This window comes from Vespa mandarinia, chromosome 2 (genome assembly GCF_050613455.1).
Source record: "Vespa mandarinia isolate Hongniang chromosome 2, ASM5061345v1, whole genome shotgun sequence".
NCBI classification, from domain to species: Eukaryota; Metazoa; Arthropoda; class Insecta; order Hymenoptera; family Vespidae; genus Vespa; species Vespa mandarinia.
Genome location: NC_140811.1, coordinates 11,920,007 through 11,935,434, shown reverse-complemented (window position 1 = coordinate 11,935,434; position 15,428 = coordinate 11,920,007). Strand labels below are relative to the sequence as shown.

Sequence of the window (15,428 nt, the reverse complement as noted above, 5' to 3'; positions counted from 1 at the left end):
TATTTTCGGTTGGACTCAAAACCACGAATTTTCCTAACTATGAGAGAGAATTTTTGTCAGCTACGAATAAGTTATTGCATTCTAATAGAAAATGAGGAAAAGGCATCGTTACGAGCAAAACTTGACGTTGCTCGCTCGTTGCGAGATAAAAATTCTATCGAACGTTTATGTTCGCATCTTGTACGAAATCTAAAAAGTTCATTTTTTTTTTCATTTTTCTAATAGAATATCAGATGCCCAAAGACCAAGAGCAAATTGAGTTCTATTTCTCGATCTTAACTCATTCTATTTTTCTCTTTCTTATTTAATTAAAAAAAAAATCGCATAATTTGGACGGATGGAGAGCAAAGGCCGCCGGTTCGGATTCATTATCTCTCTTTTTTTTTTTTCAATTTTCAATAGCTTTTCGTTTCTTCTCTATATGTTTGTTTGTTTTTTTTTCTTTTCTCCACTTCTAATTTTTATCTCTTTCACTCGTTCGACTTTCTCTATTCGTTCATGGCCCTCGATCCCTCATGGCTTAACTCGTCGCTAACTACGAATACTTTAATTAATATTAACCCCCTACCTTCTCGTTCCTAATTTCATTATTTATTGAAACAACCGTGTCGCACGAAATCTAGCAACTACATAACTCTTGTGTGTTTTATTTTTTTTATTTTTATTTATTTTTTTTTTTTTTATCTTTTTTAATTTAATTTGTTTCATTGTTCTCTCTACCGGCAGATTACCCACCATTTTCAAAAAATTTACTAGAAACTTAGGTACTAACGTATGTGTCTCGTGGTATACTTCCGCTTTTCTCTTCTTCCTTTTTTTTCCTGTGCTTTCCATTCGTTCATTCCTCTTCTCTTTTAAGCTCATTTTTTACCTTCGCGTCGCAACGTCGATTCGTCTATGACGATTCCGAGTGAGAGAAGAGAAAAGAGAGAGAGGGTGAGAGAGAGAGAGAGAGAGAGAGAGAAAGAGAGAGAGTTAGAAAGAGAAAGAAAGAGAGAGAGAGAGAGATAGAAAGAGAGAGAAAGAGAGAAAGGAAGAGAAAGAGAGAGAGAAAGAGAGAGAGAGAGAGAGAGAGAAAGATTGTTTCCTTCACGAATCTTTTTTTTTCTATCATTATCTGATTAACTTAGAAAAATACGTAATCGATATTCGTAGTCGAAAATGTTTTACATTCGATCTTGGTCAACTGGTGTTCGTTTTTCAAAAGTGAAAAATAAGAAAATTCGAGAAAAAAGATAGAAAGAAAGAGAGCAAGAAAGAAAGAAAGAAAGAAAGAAAGAAAGAAAGAAGGAAAATTCTTTTCATCGTAATCGATCTTGATCATAGACTACGTCTTTTTATTTCTTTTTCTCTCGTTTTTTTTATTCTTTCGTCTCTTCTTTGAATTCTCACGAGACGTGACCCGTAAACGAATCGTCGAATCCGTCTTCTTCACGGGTTCTCTCTTTCTTCTTCTTCCACACAGGCCTTTTTTCGAACTCTCCCGTCGTCCCATTTTCCTCTTCCAGTCTTCTTTTTACTTGTTCGCGCACATTTTCAATTCTTGTTTCCGTTTTCTTTCTTTGTCGTAGGCCCATCGACGATCGTTTTCGACAATTCTACCATATACTCTATTGCCCTTTATATATATATATATATATATATATATCTTTTACTACTGAAATCGGATGTCTCTCATCGACAATAAAAAAAACAAGAAAAAGAAAAAGAAAAAACAAAAAATAGAAAAAAAGAACAAAAAGCAAAGAGAGAGGAGAAAGAAAAAAATCAAGCAAAAGAAAACAAAACTTTCGTTTATTTTCCTTTTCTCATTTCTTTCTTCTCTTTTTATTTTTTTCCTCGATGAAAGACGATCGATCGGATAATAACTTGAAACACTTGTCTCTTCTTCCTCCGAAAGGTTAACGCGATCGACCTTAAGCTTTCTCTCTTTCTCTCTCGCTCTTTCTTTCTCTCTCCTTCGCTCTCTTTCTCTTTCTCTTCCTTTCTCTCTTTTTTGCTCTCTATTCAGCGTTCTCTTTTCGAAGGTCGAGTAACGATGGTTAGACGACACACTCGGATCGATCTACGTACGGCGAACGCGACGAAGACAGCACCTTCCCTCTCATTTCCTCCCCCTTACTTCTTCATCCCTTCTTCCTTCTCTACTCATTTCACCAGCAGTAACTCCTCTTCCGCATTTTCCAACCACCCCATCGTCTCCTATCACGATGACACACGATGTCGCGCTCGCCGTCCCTGTTATACTCCCGTAGACTCATTGGAGGCTGCACTTACTTTCGATTTGCGTTTTGATGTCCATCACGTGCGTCTCTATCACGTTTTTCAATTCTGAAACAGATCGAATCTCCAGTGATCATTATGAACGTAATACATATTCACAATTGAAATCTCATTTTTTCTCGACGTCATTTAAATTCAAATGAAATCACGATAACACTAATTATTTGTTTGAATTTTAATTGGACTAATCCAATTATTAATAATTATAATAATATGATAAGTGGTCTATAATTATTTTTTACGATTATTCGTTAAAAGATAAAATAGAAACAAATAGATTGAAAGTTGCGAGATAAAAATAATTGGACAACAATGATAATAATTATATATCATTATTAACATTGATTATACCGCATTAATATTATAATTATTATTATAATTACTATTCAATTGTTATCGAAATCTCACTTTTTATCGTCGTCATTTAAATGCGGATGGAATCACGTGTCTCGATAATTTTAATTATTCTTTTGGATTTCAATTGGATTAATTCAATTATTAATTGGATAATGATTATTACTTATTTCTATATAATCACAATTATATATATATATATATATTATATATTTATATAAGCTAATAATATGATATTAATTACTGTTATCATTAAATTATTGTTACCTTCCATCTTAAATTTGTTCGTTTTTTGTTTTTCATTTTATGTTAAAAATATATTTTCAGTTTTATAATTACCGCCTTTATTATCTTTTGTTTCCTTAAGTCAATTAGAATATATAACGTGCGTATAAGAGAATATAATTAATAAATATAAGTTTATTATGTAAACATCTATAATTATTCTTAATACTCATCCTATCGTTAAGCTTCTCTAATATTTTATCGATAATCGTGAAAAATCATTGTAGCGTTTTGTCAACATAAATTTGAAAAATATCCGTTATCGAATCAATAAAAGGTAAACAATGTTCTATTTATTTAGTTCCCGTAAATGAGTAATCAAAATGATAATGTTTTCGCTCAACTTAGATTCTTTGTTTTGCCACGACGATCTCTCTTCACGGTCCGAAGAACAATGTTAGGCACACGACATCAACGTTGGTTAGATTCGTTCTATTTCTCGAAGCGATTCTGTTTGATTTCTACCCACGGCTCGTTAACCTCTCATCGATCAAGCCACCCCTGTTTCTCTCTTCCGTTCCCTATCCCGGAAGCTCTGTGCCACGCATTAATTCGTTGCCGCACAATTCGCTCGATATGTACTATGAATTGTGTACCCTCTCACCCTTTCCCCTTCTCACCGCCCCACCATTACCTCCCTCCTCGATCCATTATTTACAACGTCGTTTCGACATCGTGGAAGTAGATATTTCATTCGGTTAAGCTCCTCGATATTCGTCTTCTATATTTTATGTAAATTCAATCTTTTTTGCGAATCTGAAGGCTCTCGCAGAAGCATCGATGGAAATTTTATGTTTCGATCTGAAATACCTGATTGAATTTATTTTTTCCTTGAAAAAAGAAAAAAAGGAAGAAAGAAAAGAAAAAAGAAAAGAAAAGAACAAAATAAAAGGAAAGGAACGTACTCGTTAACTCGTCCTCGTCCTCTGCTTCAGCCTCGGCCGCCAATTCCTCTGGCGTCTTCTTCTTTCGCATCAAAGGATTTGGCTCTTCCTGCGGCATTTCCTGGACTTCTTCTCGCTTCTTTATGTTATACTGCAAAAGTCAAACAGGGATTTTCGGAGATTAAACCAACCTTTGAATTAAAGGGATCGATCGATTGAAATTTCACATCTGTGTATTTATTGTATACGTGTATACACATATGTACGTAAGAATTGATAGGACGACTGACAACATTGTTCGATCGATGAATGCGTAATAAAAGAAGTAATAAAGAAGGACAGGCGTAAATAAAGAAGGACAAAGAGAGTAAGAGAGTACGAGCAACAACAGTCGCAATTAGAAATCTGAAAGAATATAACGTGCTCTTCTACGTGTCAATCGAGAAGTTATAGATTTTTGTTTGTTATCATTTTTTTGTACTTTTTTGTTAATAAAAATCTACATGTATATAAATATACATGTTTCTGTTAATAAAAATCTATATGTATATAAAAATCTATATATATGTATATATATGCGTATACGAAAAGCGATTCGATAACTGTCAATAGAACTAGAGTTCCATTAGTTATTTTTAAAATAAAACAAATATTATTTCTAAAATCATCACGTAAAACACTAATGGGCGACAGATACCATGTCATCCCATATATCTCGTACGTGGCTAGATAAAAGGATTTTCAAAAATTTTCCTTCTCATGACTCTATACGCATATATCTATCGCTGAAAATACGAAGCGTTCGATATTAAACATAGATCATAGGCATTAAATCTCTTAATTCATTCGATTTTCACCGATCGGCTGTTTCATTGATTGGCCGATTTAATATCAATAATTAAACAGCACGTTGGTTTAGAGCTAATGCATTATGTCCACCTCAATTGTCTCCATTTCTGTCTATCTATCTATTTATCTATCTCTTTCTCCTCTCTCTCTCTTTCTCTCTCTCTCTCTCTTTCTCTCTTTTACCTCCATATGTGTCTATGTATATATGTTACCGTCACATTCATTAAAGCTCGATAATTCAATGTATATTGAACTGTGGAATGAACGAACAACGTCGTGGGATTGTTCGATTGAACATACCTATAGATTATATTTCTTATGATCAATGTTCTGAATCATCTAAATATTTTATCAAGTCTGAATACCGAATTTATCCATAGCATTCTTATCCATCTCAATTATTATGCACGCGATTCTTAGACAACGTATAAAATAATTTTAAAGTGGTCTCTATTCCTATCTTTTTCCTTTATTCGAAAATATTATATTGAAAATATTATAATTTATGTTTGAAATAGGATGCAATATTATCATCATTTTGTTATCATTTTTCTTTCATTTTCATTTTGTATTCGTCTTCTTTCATTTTGGCTCTTGTAAAGATCTATATAAACAATATTTCTAATATGTCAGGAAAACAGAAAGTCTAGTGAGAAAAATCCAATATTTTTCAAAATTTATTTATTTTATCTGGAATCAATCATCCGATTTTGAAATAGTATATTTGAATTGCTTCGATATTTTTTTTATATGTTCTCTGGAATTACGACATAGAAACGGTGATGTCATGTTCGTGACACTAACGGTCACTTTTCGAGTATCTCTCGTACGTTATTTGCCAACAGCTGCAATGACAAGAATGAGATATCTCTCTCTCTCTCTCTCTCTCTCTCTCTCTCTCTATACACACACACATTACCTACGTATGCAAATATCTGTATGTTATATATATATATACACATGTGTGTGTATGTACGCATGTATGTATATGTATATATGTTATACGTAAATGTATAAAAAGAAAGAAAGAGAAAGAAAGAGAGAGAGAGAGAGAGAAAGAGAGAGAGAGAGAGAGAGAGAGAGAGGGGAGAGAATAGCACGAGCGTTAATACATATTACGGTAGAACACGTACTACTATCCATCCGATGATGCTTTGTATTCTAGGGTACTCTCGTGGTAGACAATAAGCTCGATTGCGGTACAACTCGGACACGTCATTGGTAGTTCAAGTACCAAACGCTATGCGCTTACATGTACTATATGCTGTACCAGTGTCGTGTTACATTCTGCGATATATACGAATTTGTATATATATTGCTAATGCAGAATGGAAAACATTGACTTTAGATTCTTCTCTACTTCTTAAAATCTTCCTTTCTTCTAGAATAAGACTCCGATCAAATGATTATATGCAATGATAATAATCGAAGGTATATCGTTACATCCAAAAATGTTACAATTTTTTGTTTTTAATTGTCAACGTGTGTATACTTGTATATATATATATATATATATATATATATATATATATATATATGTATGTATTGTTATAAAAGTACTTTTCTTTCGTAGGATTCGTGGAGATCGATTTTACCGATGTGAAATATCGACGTGTACTTTAATTAAAAATCTGTCCGAACCGTTACACGAAACGGGGTCGATTCTTTTGCGTTTCTACGCTAACAGCTAGTAGTTTGATCAATAAGATTAAAAAAAAAAAAACAAAACAGTATTATACAATATCTATATGTCTAACGAGATCGGCTTTGGCTAATTTTACATTTGTTATACTTGTAAAAATATTCATAAATAATATATGTAAGTGTAAATAAAGAGATGAAAATTTTAGAAGGAAATACTTGGCGGTTATGTTAAAAAAGCCCATTTAATCGTTTCCCCATGAAGAGACGAGCTATCATTGTACACGAAGCTAGCGGTTCTTTATTAGTATTCACAGGGTTCTCTCTCTTTCTATTTTTGTCTCTTTTTCTCTACGTTCGTCATAATCAATCTGATTGTCACAGGAGTCGCAATAAACGCACGACCATGCGACCGAATACTACAGTTATTTGTAAATTGTTCTCTAATGGTAAAAGGCTTTCGTTTAAATTTGTATTCTGATTGTTGATAGGCGAAGGGAATGATAAAAAATCATCCGCTGGTTATTTATCTCTTTATCGTTCTCGTTTTCGTTCTCTCTCTCTCTCTCTCTCTCTCTCTTTCTCTCTCTCTCCCTTTCTCTTTCTCTCTCTTCCACTCTCTTTTTGGCTCGCTCCGCTAATTTCGTTAAATGGACGCTCTGCTCGGCTGGTGTGAGAAGTGGAGGAAGCCGGAAATTAAACGAGGATTTAAATGTAACGCTTAAACGCTCTCCCCCTGTGAAAATATTAGTACACGTGTCTGTGCATTCGTCTATATATGTATTTGAGTGGACAGTAATATCGTTTGAATCTTTATTTTTTCAAGGTCTAGAAAAGAACTAGAAAAAATTACGTTGAACTTTTATGTGTTAATCATTAATTAATCTTTTGATTTATCTTATTTCAAAATATTCTTCAAATACGAATGACCATCATATTTTGTATGAAAACAAAAAAAAAAACTTTCTCCTTTTTTTCTTTTAATCTGGATAAAAATGCTAAAAGAGGATTAAAATATTGTGATCCTACTTAAATAATTAAATTTAAATAAATATTCTGATTTATGTATCAGATTTAACGATTTCCGATGAGCCTGTTACAAATCTACTCAATTTTCGTCTAAATTGGAAGTAAGCTCACGTAGCACGATGGTCGCGAATGAAAACGATCGGACGACATCCCGTATCAATTATACTCTATCGTTTCAATTGAATATGCAAATTAATTACGTTACATGGCACGACGTTCGATCCGATCATTGCACAGCCGTAACAAAATGTTATGAGGTGATTAATAAACGATATCGATATCATTACTCTCTATCGGGGAATATGATTTTTGGCATGATACGCTCTCATCGATATCAGTGTGGGTCATTTCTGATGACAAGCAATGTGAAATAATCAATATCACGTTAACATGATATCTAATTGACATTTTTAATGTATGTATTTATTGTCATGAGGGACATCAGTTCATCGACGATTCATTTCTCAGACAATTTCAATAACAATTATAAATAAATATAAGAGAGTATCGGTTTTTTGTTTATCGAAAAAAGAAAAAAAGTTTAAAATACGTCAGATCAAAATATCAATTTTCATAGAGTTAGCACGACGAAGTGAAGGATTGAAAAATAACATTTAAAGTTGAAGTTTGTTTGATTATCGATCGAGATCTTTTTGAAACTCGATCAACGTGTCCTTTTTTATAGTCTTTCTTTTAGCTCGTGATGCTGAGAGTGGAACTCTTTTGTAACTGTCAGCAAATAATTTCACTGTGCCGTGTGTACTACGTATATCGCGAGAATAAACAACTTGAGTAATTGCTTCTTTGTTCGGGCGCGTTCAATTACGTGCCGTGATTCAAGATCTAAATGGGTGGGAGGAAAGAGAAAATGGGTAAGTGAAAAGGAGTAGAGATTTGGGTCGAAAAAATTTTCAAAAGTTTGCCTGTTTACCTTCGCAATTTTTCGTTAATGTTTAAACACATCAAAGTAATTATGCCATAACGTCCAATTAAAATTACGTTTTAATCGGATTCTTTGAATTTTTATTTCGTAAAAATAATATTACATAATAACAGATGTCAATACTTATGAGTCATAGGTATCGGAAGTCATTATGATTGACGTTCGACTTTGACATCTCATTAAGCATTAAATTAAATGACACTTTGTAATATAAATGGTCCTAACTTCGTTGAACGCGAGCGGCTCCTTAAGTACTTTCACGGCTGGTCGGGTGAACGTCTTAAAAGGAGTCAGCCTGACTCTATTAGGAAGTCGCCATATTGAATGCAGGGACTCCCTACTAGAGTCAATTTGACCCCAGTTAAGTTCAATCTTCTCTCTTCTATTTTCTCGCCGTCGAATACCGGCTGTCCGTTCTTCTCGTCCCTTTCGTTCTTCTTCTTCTTCTGCTCCTTTTCTCTCTCTCTCTCTCTTTCTCTCTCTCTCCCTTTCTTTCTTTCTGCTTTTTCCTCTTCTCGTTTCCCTTTTTTCTCTACTATCTTTACTCAACTGTCTTTTCTCCCTTCTTTTCCTTCTCTTCTGCGACATCAATTTCGACACCTAGTAGGAAGATACCCATGTTAAACACGGTGAGACGATCGATCAGCCCGATCTTAATTACAACGCTAGAAGTTAATCACCCCTTCGAGCATTTATGCACCTCTACCTACCTAGATCGTACTAGTCTCGTTTTACACGCGTATCATAGCACCCCTTTTTAATGGAATCGCTTGAAAAGAAAATATTTTCCCTTTACGAGACACGACATCGTTAGATTTTTGACTTCGCTTTTTTCTTTTCTTTTCTTTTTTCTTTCTTCTTCTTCCTTCTTTTTTTTTATTTTTTTTTTATTCATTAATACCCGATATTATTTCAAGAGGTTCCATTTACGAGGCATGACTACAAGGTCTACATTTTGTTCTCATCAAATAGAAGTGCGATGTAAACGTTGTTCTTTTACAAATATCAATTGTACAGCGACAAGAAACTTTGAATTGTTCTTTTACTAATTAACAGCGTTTAGTTTAATTAATAACTTTTACTTTGGGCTCGTCTGGTAAAGTGCGATACTTATAGTTAGCTCCATTTCAGCATAATATATCTTTGATTTTATCTGGAAAGGAAGAAGAAAAGAATAATATTGTTTTATTTTATAAGTTATAATAAAAAAAAAAAAAAACAAGAAGAAAAATAGATGCAATTCTTTCTTACCTGCAAGATCTTCATTCCTATTCATTTTTATGTATCACTTTGAACTAGAGATAAAATTTGATAAAACTTACCTTTCTGTCTCTCTTGATTTTGATTCGGCAAATAACGGCAAAGAGAGTTCAAACGCGTTTTCGAATGATTTAAGTTCACGTTATTTCACGATTCCTGCATTTGTCGTTCAATTCGCTCAAATATCCATCCATACTTTTCCTCTCTTTCTATCTCTCTCTTTTTTTTTTATTTTTGTCTACCTTACTCATAGTTCCTCTTAGAAACGAATTTCACTGCCATTTTATTGACACCAGTCAGCGTTCTCGAGACACGTCGATGTTTCTACGGGTCATGAATTTGCGAAATTGGAAAGCTGTCTGTCTCATCTTTTCTTATATCTCGCCTCTTCTCTTTCACCGTTTCTTCCACGTGAATTTTTCGTTTGTTTTATATTCCTTGAGTTTTCTTTTGTCGTCCAATTGCTGATTCGCGAGATATAGTGAAAGTACGACAGAACTTCTAAAATTTGTAAGAATATTTGTAACTTTTGAATACTGTTGGCGGATATATGTATAAGTTTAGTAGCTTGCAAAACAATGTTAAATCTGTTTCTATTTTTGTTTCTATTTTTGTTTCTATTTTTGTATCGTTTTATTTGTAAATACTGAGAAAAGTGTGTTACGTATGTCCGTTCTTTCTTTTTTTATTTTTGTTATTATTTTGTTTCTTTTCACTATTATTATTATCACATATTAATATATTAGTTTATATTATTTAATATATCCTATACGTACGTATTATTTAAAATAGCCACAAAAAATAGAAATTAATTTTTCTTCTCTTAATTACTCTTAATTTTTTCTTATAATAAATTCTTATAAAATGATTTCGAAGAGAAAGGAACGAAGATCAATCAGTTTAGATTTTTCAAAAAATATTTTTCATTTTTCCAAGATCCGTTGAAGATCCGTATAACTAAATGAATTTTCTCGCCTCTATATCATAATATATCATAGAAAATGAGTTTTAAAAAATGCTCGTCGGCGAATAACTGCGAGGTTCCGTATCTTTTGATACCCGAAGGGTGCAATTTATTTCAAGAATCTATCCTTCTTTTTTATTGTTTTACTTGAATAAATCTAAAATGGTTTTGCCGTTTTTCACAGAGCTTTATGAACGCAGGTGATAAGTCGGCCTGAACTAAAATATTTTATTACTTCCATCATTGCTGGTTTTCTTTTTTTGTATATGTTATGTGTGTGTGTGTGTATGTGTGTGTGTGTATGTTATTTGCCGAGCATACGTACTAACATTTTTAAATCTACCAAGAAATCGATCGACCTTATTCGAATGCGATCGGTTACGAAGATATTTTAACTCAATAAGGCTTCGCGCTTATCAGTCTTCCGTAATTTGCATTCGAGCATGTCGTTAACGTTATAAATAAATAAAGAAGGAAGCTTCTGGGATGAATATTCGTCACGTTTTCTCTACGCAAAAGTAATTATGTATAATTAGTAGATATAACGCGTTCACTTAAACTCATTATTGATTATTCCTTCAAGCAAGATTCACTTTTGATGTCTTTCTCTCTCTCTCTCTCTCTCTCTCTCTCTCTCTGTCTCTCGCTCTCTCTCTCTCTCTGTCTCTCGCTCTCTCTCTCTCTCTCTCTCTCTCTCTCTTTCTCTTTCTTTCTCTTTCTCGCTCTCTTATTTCCTTCTTTACCTTCTTTATAATTTTAATTGAAAGGAATAATAAATAAACGTAACCGTCCGATCGTTAATGATTAATTTCGAATAGTATCATCTTCTTTCTTTGTCCTTAATAACTTTACTAGAATATTATAACAACTGTTATAAAAACAAATATTGATTTAACATTTAACATCTCTAGGGATTATATAACAGGGGTTAGCCAAATACGATGATTTTTTTATATTTCCGATATTTCTGACACGTCGATTAAATTGATATTTAATCAAAATAATTTAATTTGTTTTAACTTTAATAATTTTTTCAAGTCAAATTATCGCTTAATTGGATAATTAACGAACTTCTTTCTAAAACGATATTTTGTAATTATTAATTATGTTGATTTTGAATCTACGATCATGACTTTCTTGTATCTTTGACACTGTGATACGTTACACGAAACATCAAAGCTTATGCACCTCTGATTCGTATGGCATCCTTCACGTAACGTTTCGCATTTCGCCTCGCGAAATTCGATGCCGGATATGTACGGCGTGTTTGCTTTTAAAGGCTGCCTGCTTCTATCTACGCTACACGTTAACTGCATTCGAGATTATCGTTTGCACTTTTGCATCGTCATTGGGTAATATTAGTTGCGTGCACACCCATAATAAACGACGATGTCATTTACCCGATTAAGTTTTATATGTATAAGAAAATTGGTCGTGCTATGTTCTTTTTTCTATTTTTTTTTTTTTTTTTGAAGCGTAATATCGATAAAAGCAAAATAATTTATATTGTATGATAAATATTAGGATTGGGTGTTATGCCTAGAAATAGACAATATTTCGTACTTTATCGTATCTTTTTTGTTCTTTTATGTATTATATATATGAGTATATATATGCGTATGTGTGTGTGTGCATATATATATATGTAGAGAGAGAGAGAGAGAGAGAGAGAGAGAGAGAGAGAGAGAGAGAGAGAGAGAGAGAGAGAGAAAGAGAGAGAGATATTGGAAGAAATTATAATTCGTGTTATCGAGTAATTATTTACACTGGACATCGCCCCATTATCTATCAGTAAAACACTTTTATAAATCTTTAAGATAAGCAATCTATTTATATTGTACATACAATCATATGTAGCTTACTATTAGTCTTCGAATATATTTACAGATTACTATAAAAAAGTCGATCATTGTTACATAAAATAATTAATTAATTAATAATAAAAAAAAATCAATTTATGTGATTCCTTTTATATTTTTATTTTCTTTCTTTTATTCCCCTTTTCAATGACTTTTTCTTGAAAAGCTATTACATGACTTGCGAAATGACGTATGTCCTTTTCACGGACATTTAACGTGTAGGCGTTATATCGTGAATAGAATCATAGTCTACGGGGAACAGAAAGAAAAAGGGTTTTACCAGCGAGATTCAATAAAGTACATAATAAAGTACATCGACGCGTGTTGTATCGACGAACCGACACATCGACGGAGGTCGACAACGCGCAATAATGTCGTTCACTTCCGTTATTTCTCGATAAAAGGAAGATGTCGACTCGTGTGTTTTACTTTCGCTGCGATTTTCCAGTCAAGATAGAAAAGGACGTTTTTATTATCTTGTATCCCCCATTTGTGGATTTTTATATTATTTTGTTTTATTTCATTTTATTCTAATTCTTTTATTTTCTTTATAATATAGAGGAAATTGTCATAAGAATAGAGAAAAGCTTTCAATGTGAAAATCGAATCGTTTTCGGTTCATTGTCGATAAATAAGAAAAAAAGAAAGAAAGAAAGAAAGAGAGATCATTTTTTATCGAAGGATAATTTAAGTTTTGCCTTTCGAAGTATTCATGGCATACGTACATACGTATACAAGTATGTATTCATTAAAATTACATGGCAATCCATATATGGCAGAATCGTTGATATCGTTAAGATAATTTCTTCTTCTCCTTAAACCGCACACGATCATCGATCGTACGATTTTCGACGATTCCTTCGTGGCTCCATCGTGATTTCAATCTTTTAATTATCCGATTATTTACGCTATTCCGTATACTATCTCGAGTGTTCGAATTTTACGATAGAACGTGCCGATAAAAATTTTTTCAAAATATTTTACTTCTGTTTATGGGATTTTTTTTGTGTTTATCTTTTTTATAACTATTTTTTCTTCCCCCCCCCCACTCCCCTCCCCTCCCCCCTTCTTTTTATAAAAGAACAAGTATTTCGATGAGATAATTCGAGTTGAAGGAAAGAACAAAGGAAGACACCGTCTTTCGCTAAAGTTGGTCATACTTTTTAACAAAGCCACGGCGAAAGTTCTTCGGTTAAAGGATAGTCCCTTTTCCACCGAAGACGCGAAAGCTTTTAGATCCTTCCGCGACGTAAATTACAGCTGGCGCGCTGCTCTTTCCAGTCCGCTAAATTGACTCGCCGCTCTTAAGCGGCTTTACAATCCTACGAAAGTTCTATCCCGTCTATTCTAGCCTGTCGGCTATAAATTATTCTTCTTTTCTTTTTTTTGTTGTTTTCTTCGCTATCTCTCTTTTTTTCTTTCTTTTTTAGCGATCCATTCCGCTTCGGCCGGTTGGGGTATCTAGCCGAGAAATTAAAAGTTTCGAGAAATTTTCTAGTTAACCTGTGAAACAAAAAAAAAAGAAAAGAAAAGAAAAGAAAGAAAGAAAGAAAGAAAAAGATCTTTCAACGAAAGATCATGAAAATTGTATAGATTTTTTTTTTGTCGAACAAGAAAAGAAGTAAAGGGATACATTGAATTAGGTCACCAATTATCGTGAATTTCGAATTTCGATTTTACCTATTTCTCTCTCTCTCTCTCTCCATCTCTCTCTCTCTCCCTCTCTCTCTTTCTCTTTATTTCTTTCTCTTTGATAGAAATTCTTGTAAGAACCACATGAATTGAATTTTTAATCAGGAAGATGTAGTTTGCTCCACTTCATTATATTCAAACGTCCCATTCACTAGGATGAGGTGCGCCGTTTTGTCTCCATTGTTTCATTGGTAGCGTAACGAGACGACAGAACGTCTGTTGGAACTTAGCCAGTGTCTGGAAGATTTTTAATTAATTGTCCGAGTTAATTGAGGACCGAAAAGAAAGAGAGAAACACGAGATCTTACAAAAATTCTTTCCTACTTCTTACATCTTTTAAACGTCGAATTGTCGTCTTTAAATCTGCTCTCTCTCTCTCTCTCTCTCTCTCTCTCTCTTTCTTTCTTCGAAAGGCTACCTTCATTTTCTTAAGTGATTAAAAAAGAATGTGAAAAATGAGATGAAAAAAGAGACAAAGATAAAAGATCTTTCTTTATTCATCTGATCTTCTTCGTTGCATTGTAATATCGTTTATAGTGAATAAGAAAAGAATTCAAGAATCGGAACGATATTTTGTAATAAGAACGACGACGATCATTATGAGGTACATCGACAAATTGGTCTCCAGAGAGATGTACCGTTTGTTTCATCGTTAATTGCAGTTTCAAATCGTCTTTATCGACAACTCTCTCTCTCTCTCTCTCTCTCTCTCTCTCTCTCTCTCTCTCTCTCTCCCTCTCTCTTTCAGCAAAAATCTCCTTGTTTTAGACGATCATCATATAATCAGATCCACTATGATTTCAGCTCGGATACGGTTATCAGAATGAATTTTTTCAGTCTGTAAGAACGTCGACAGTCAGAGATAATGAGTATTGCTCAATCATTTACGTAAGTAGATCATAAATTATTTGTTCTTATTCTATATATTATAAATAATTATAAGCATGTTCATTAGTTTTTTATGTATGTAGAAAATAATTTGCGCGTTCATACTTTTTCCTTGAAAAATAGAACATGGATTATATTATAACATTAATTTATAAAAAACATTGTTAATTAGTTATTGTTATTATAATTATTAATTGTTAGATAATTTATAACAAATTGTTTAGGACAAATTATGAAATATATATATATATATATATATATATGTATATATTTTTACTTATTTGTTAAAGATAAGATCAAGTTCAATATGTACTTACGAATTTGAGTTAATTTCAATAGCCAAGTTTCGTTCCATTAGTTTCCAATACTACTCTGAACCAATAATGTAATATTTGCAATATATTCAATCTATACAGGTTGGTTTCGAATTCTAGAACGAGTACTTGCAGGTCTCGAAAATGTACTTATTCGATTATATGTATTATTATATGTATTAT

The 15,428-nt window shown here is 32.9% G+C and overlaps 1 protein-coding gene across 4 annotated transcripts in view; it reads right to left on the bottom strand.

Annotated features, from left to right (window-relative positions):
* Positions 1 to 1,968: 1,968 nt before the first annotated feature.
* The window catches only part of cpx (synaptic transmission protein complexin), a 230,472-nt gene continuing 217,012 nt past the window's right edge, over positions 1,969 to 15,428 (bottom strand). For all 4 annotated transcript variants that reach the window (XM_035871671.2, XM_035871688.2, XM_085655387.1 and 1 more), the window contains 2 exons: positions 3,828 to 3,957; positions 1,969 to 2,331 (listed from right to left, as the gene is read on the bottom strand). In XM_035871671.2, coding sequence (XP_035727564.1) covers positions 2,258 to 2,331; positions 3,828 to 3,957 — 204 coding nt within the window. In that variant the 3' untranslated portion in view covers positions 1,969 to 2,257. The remainder of the gene's footprint in view (positions 2,332 to 3,827; positions 3,958 to 15,428) is intronic.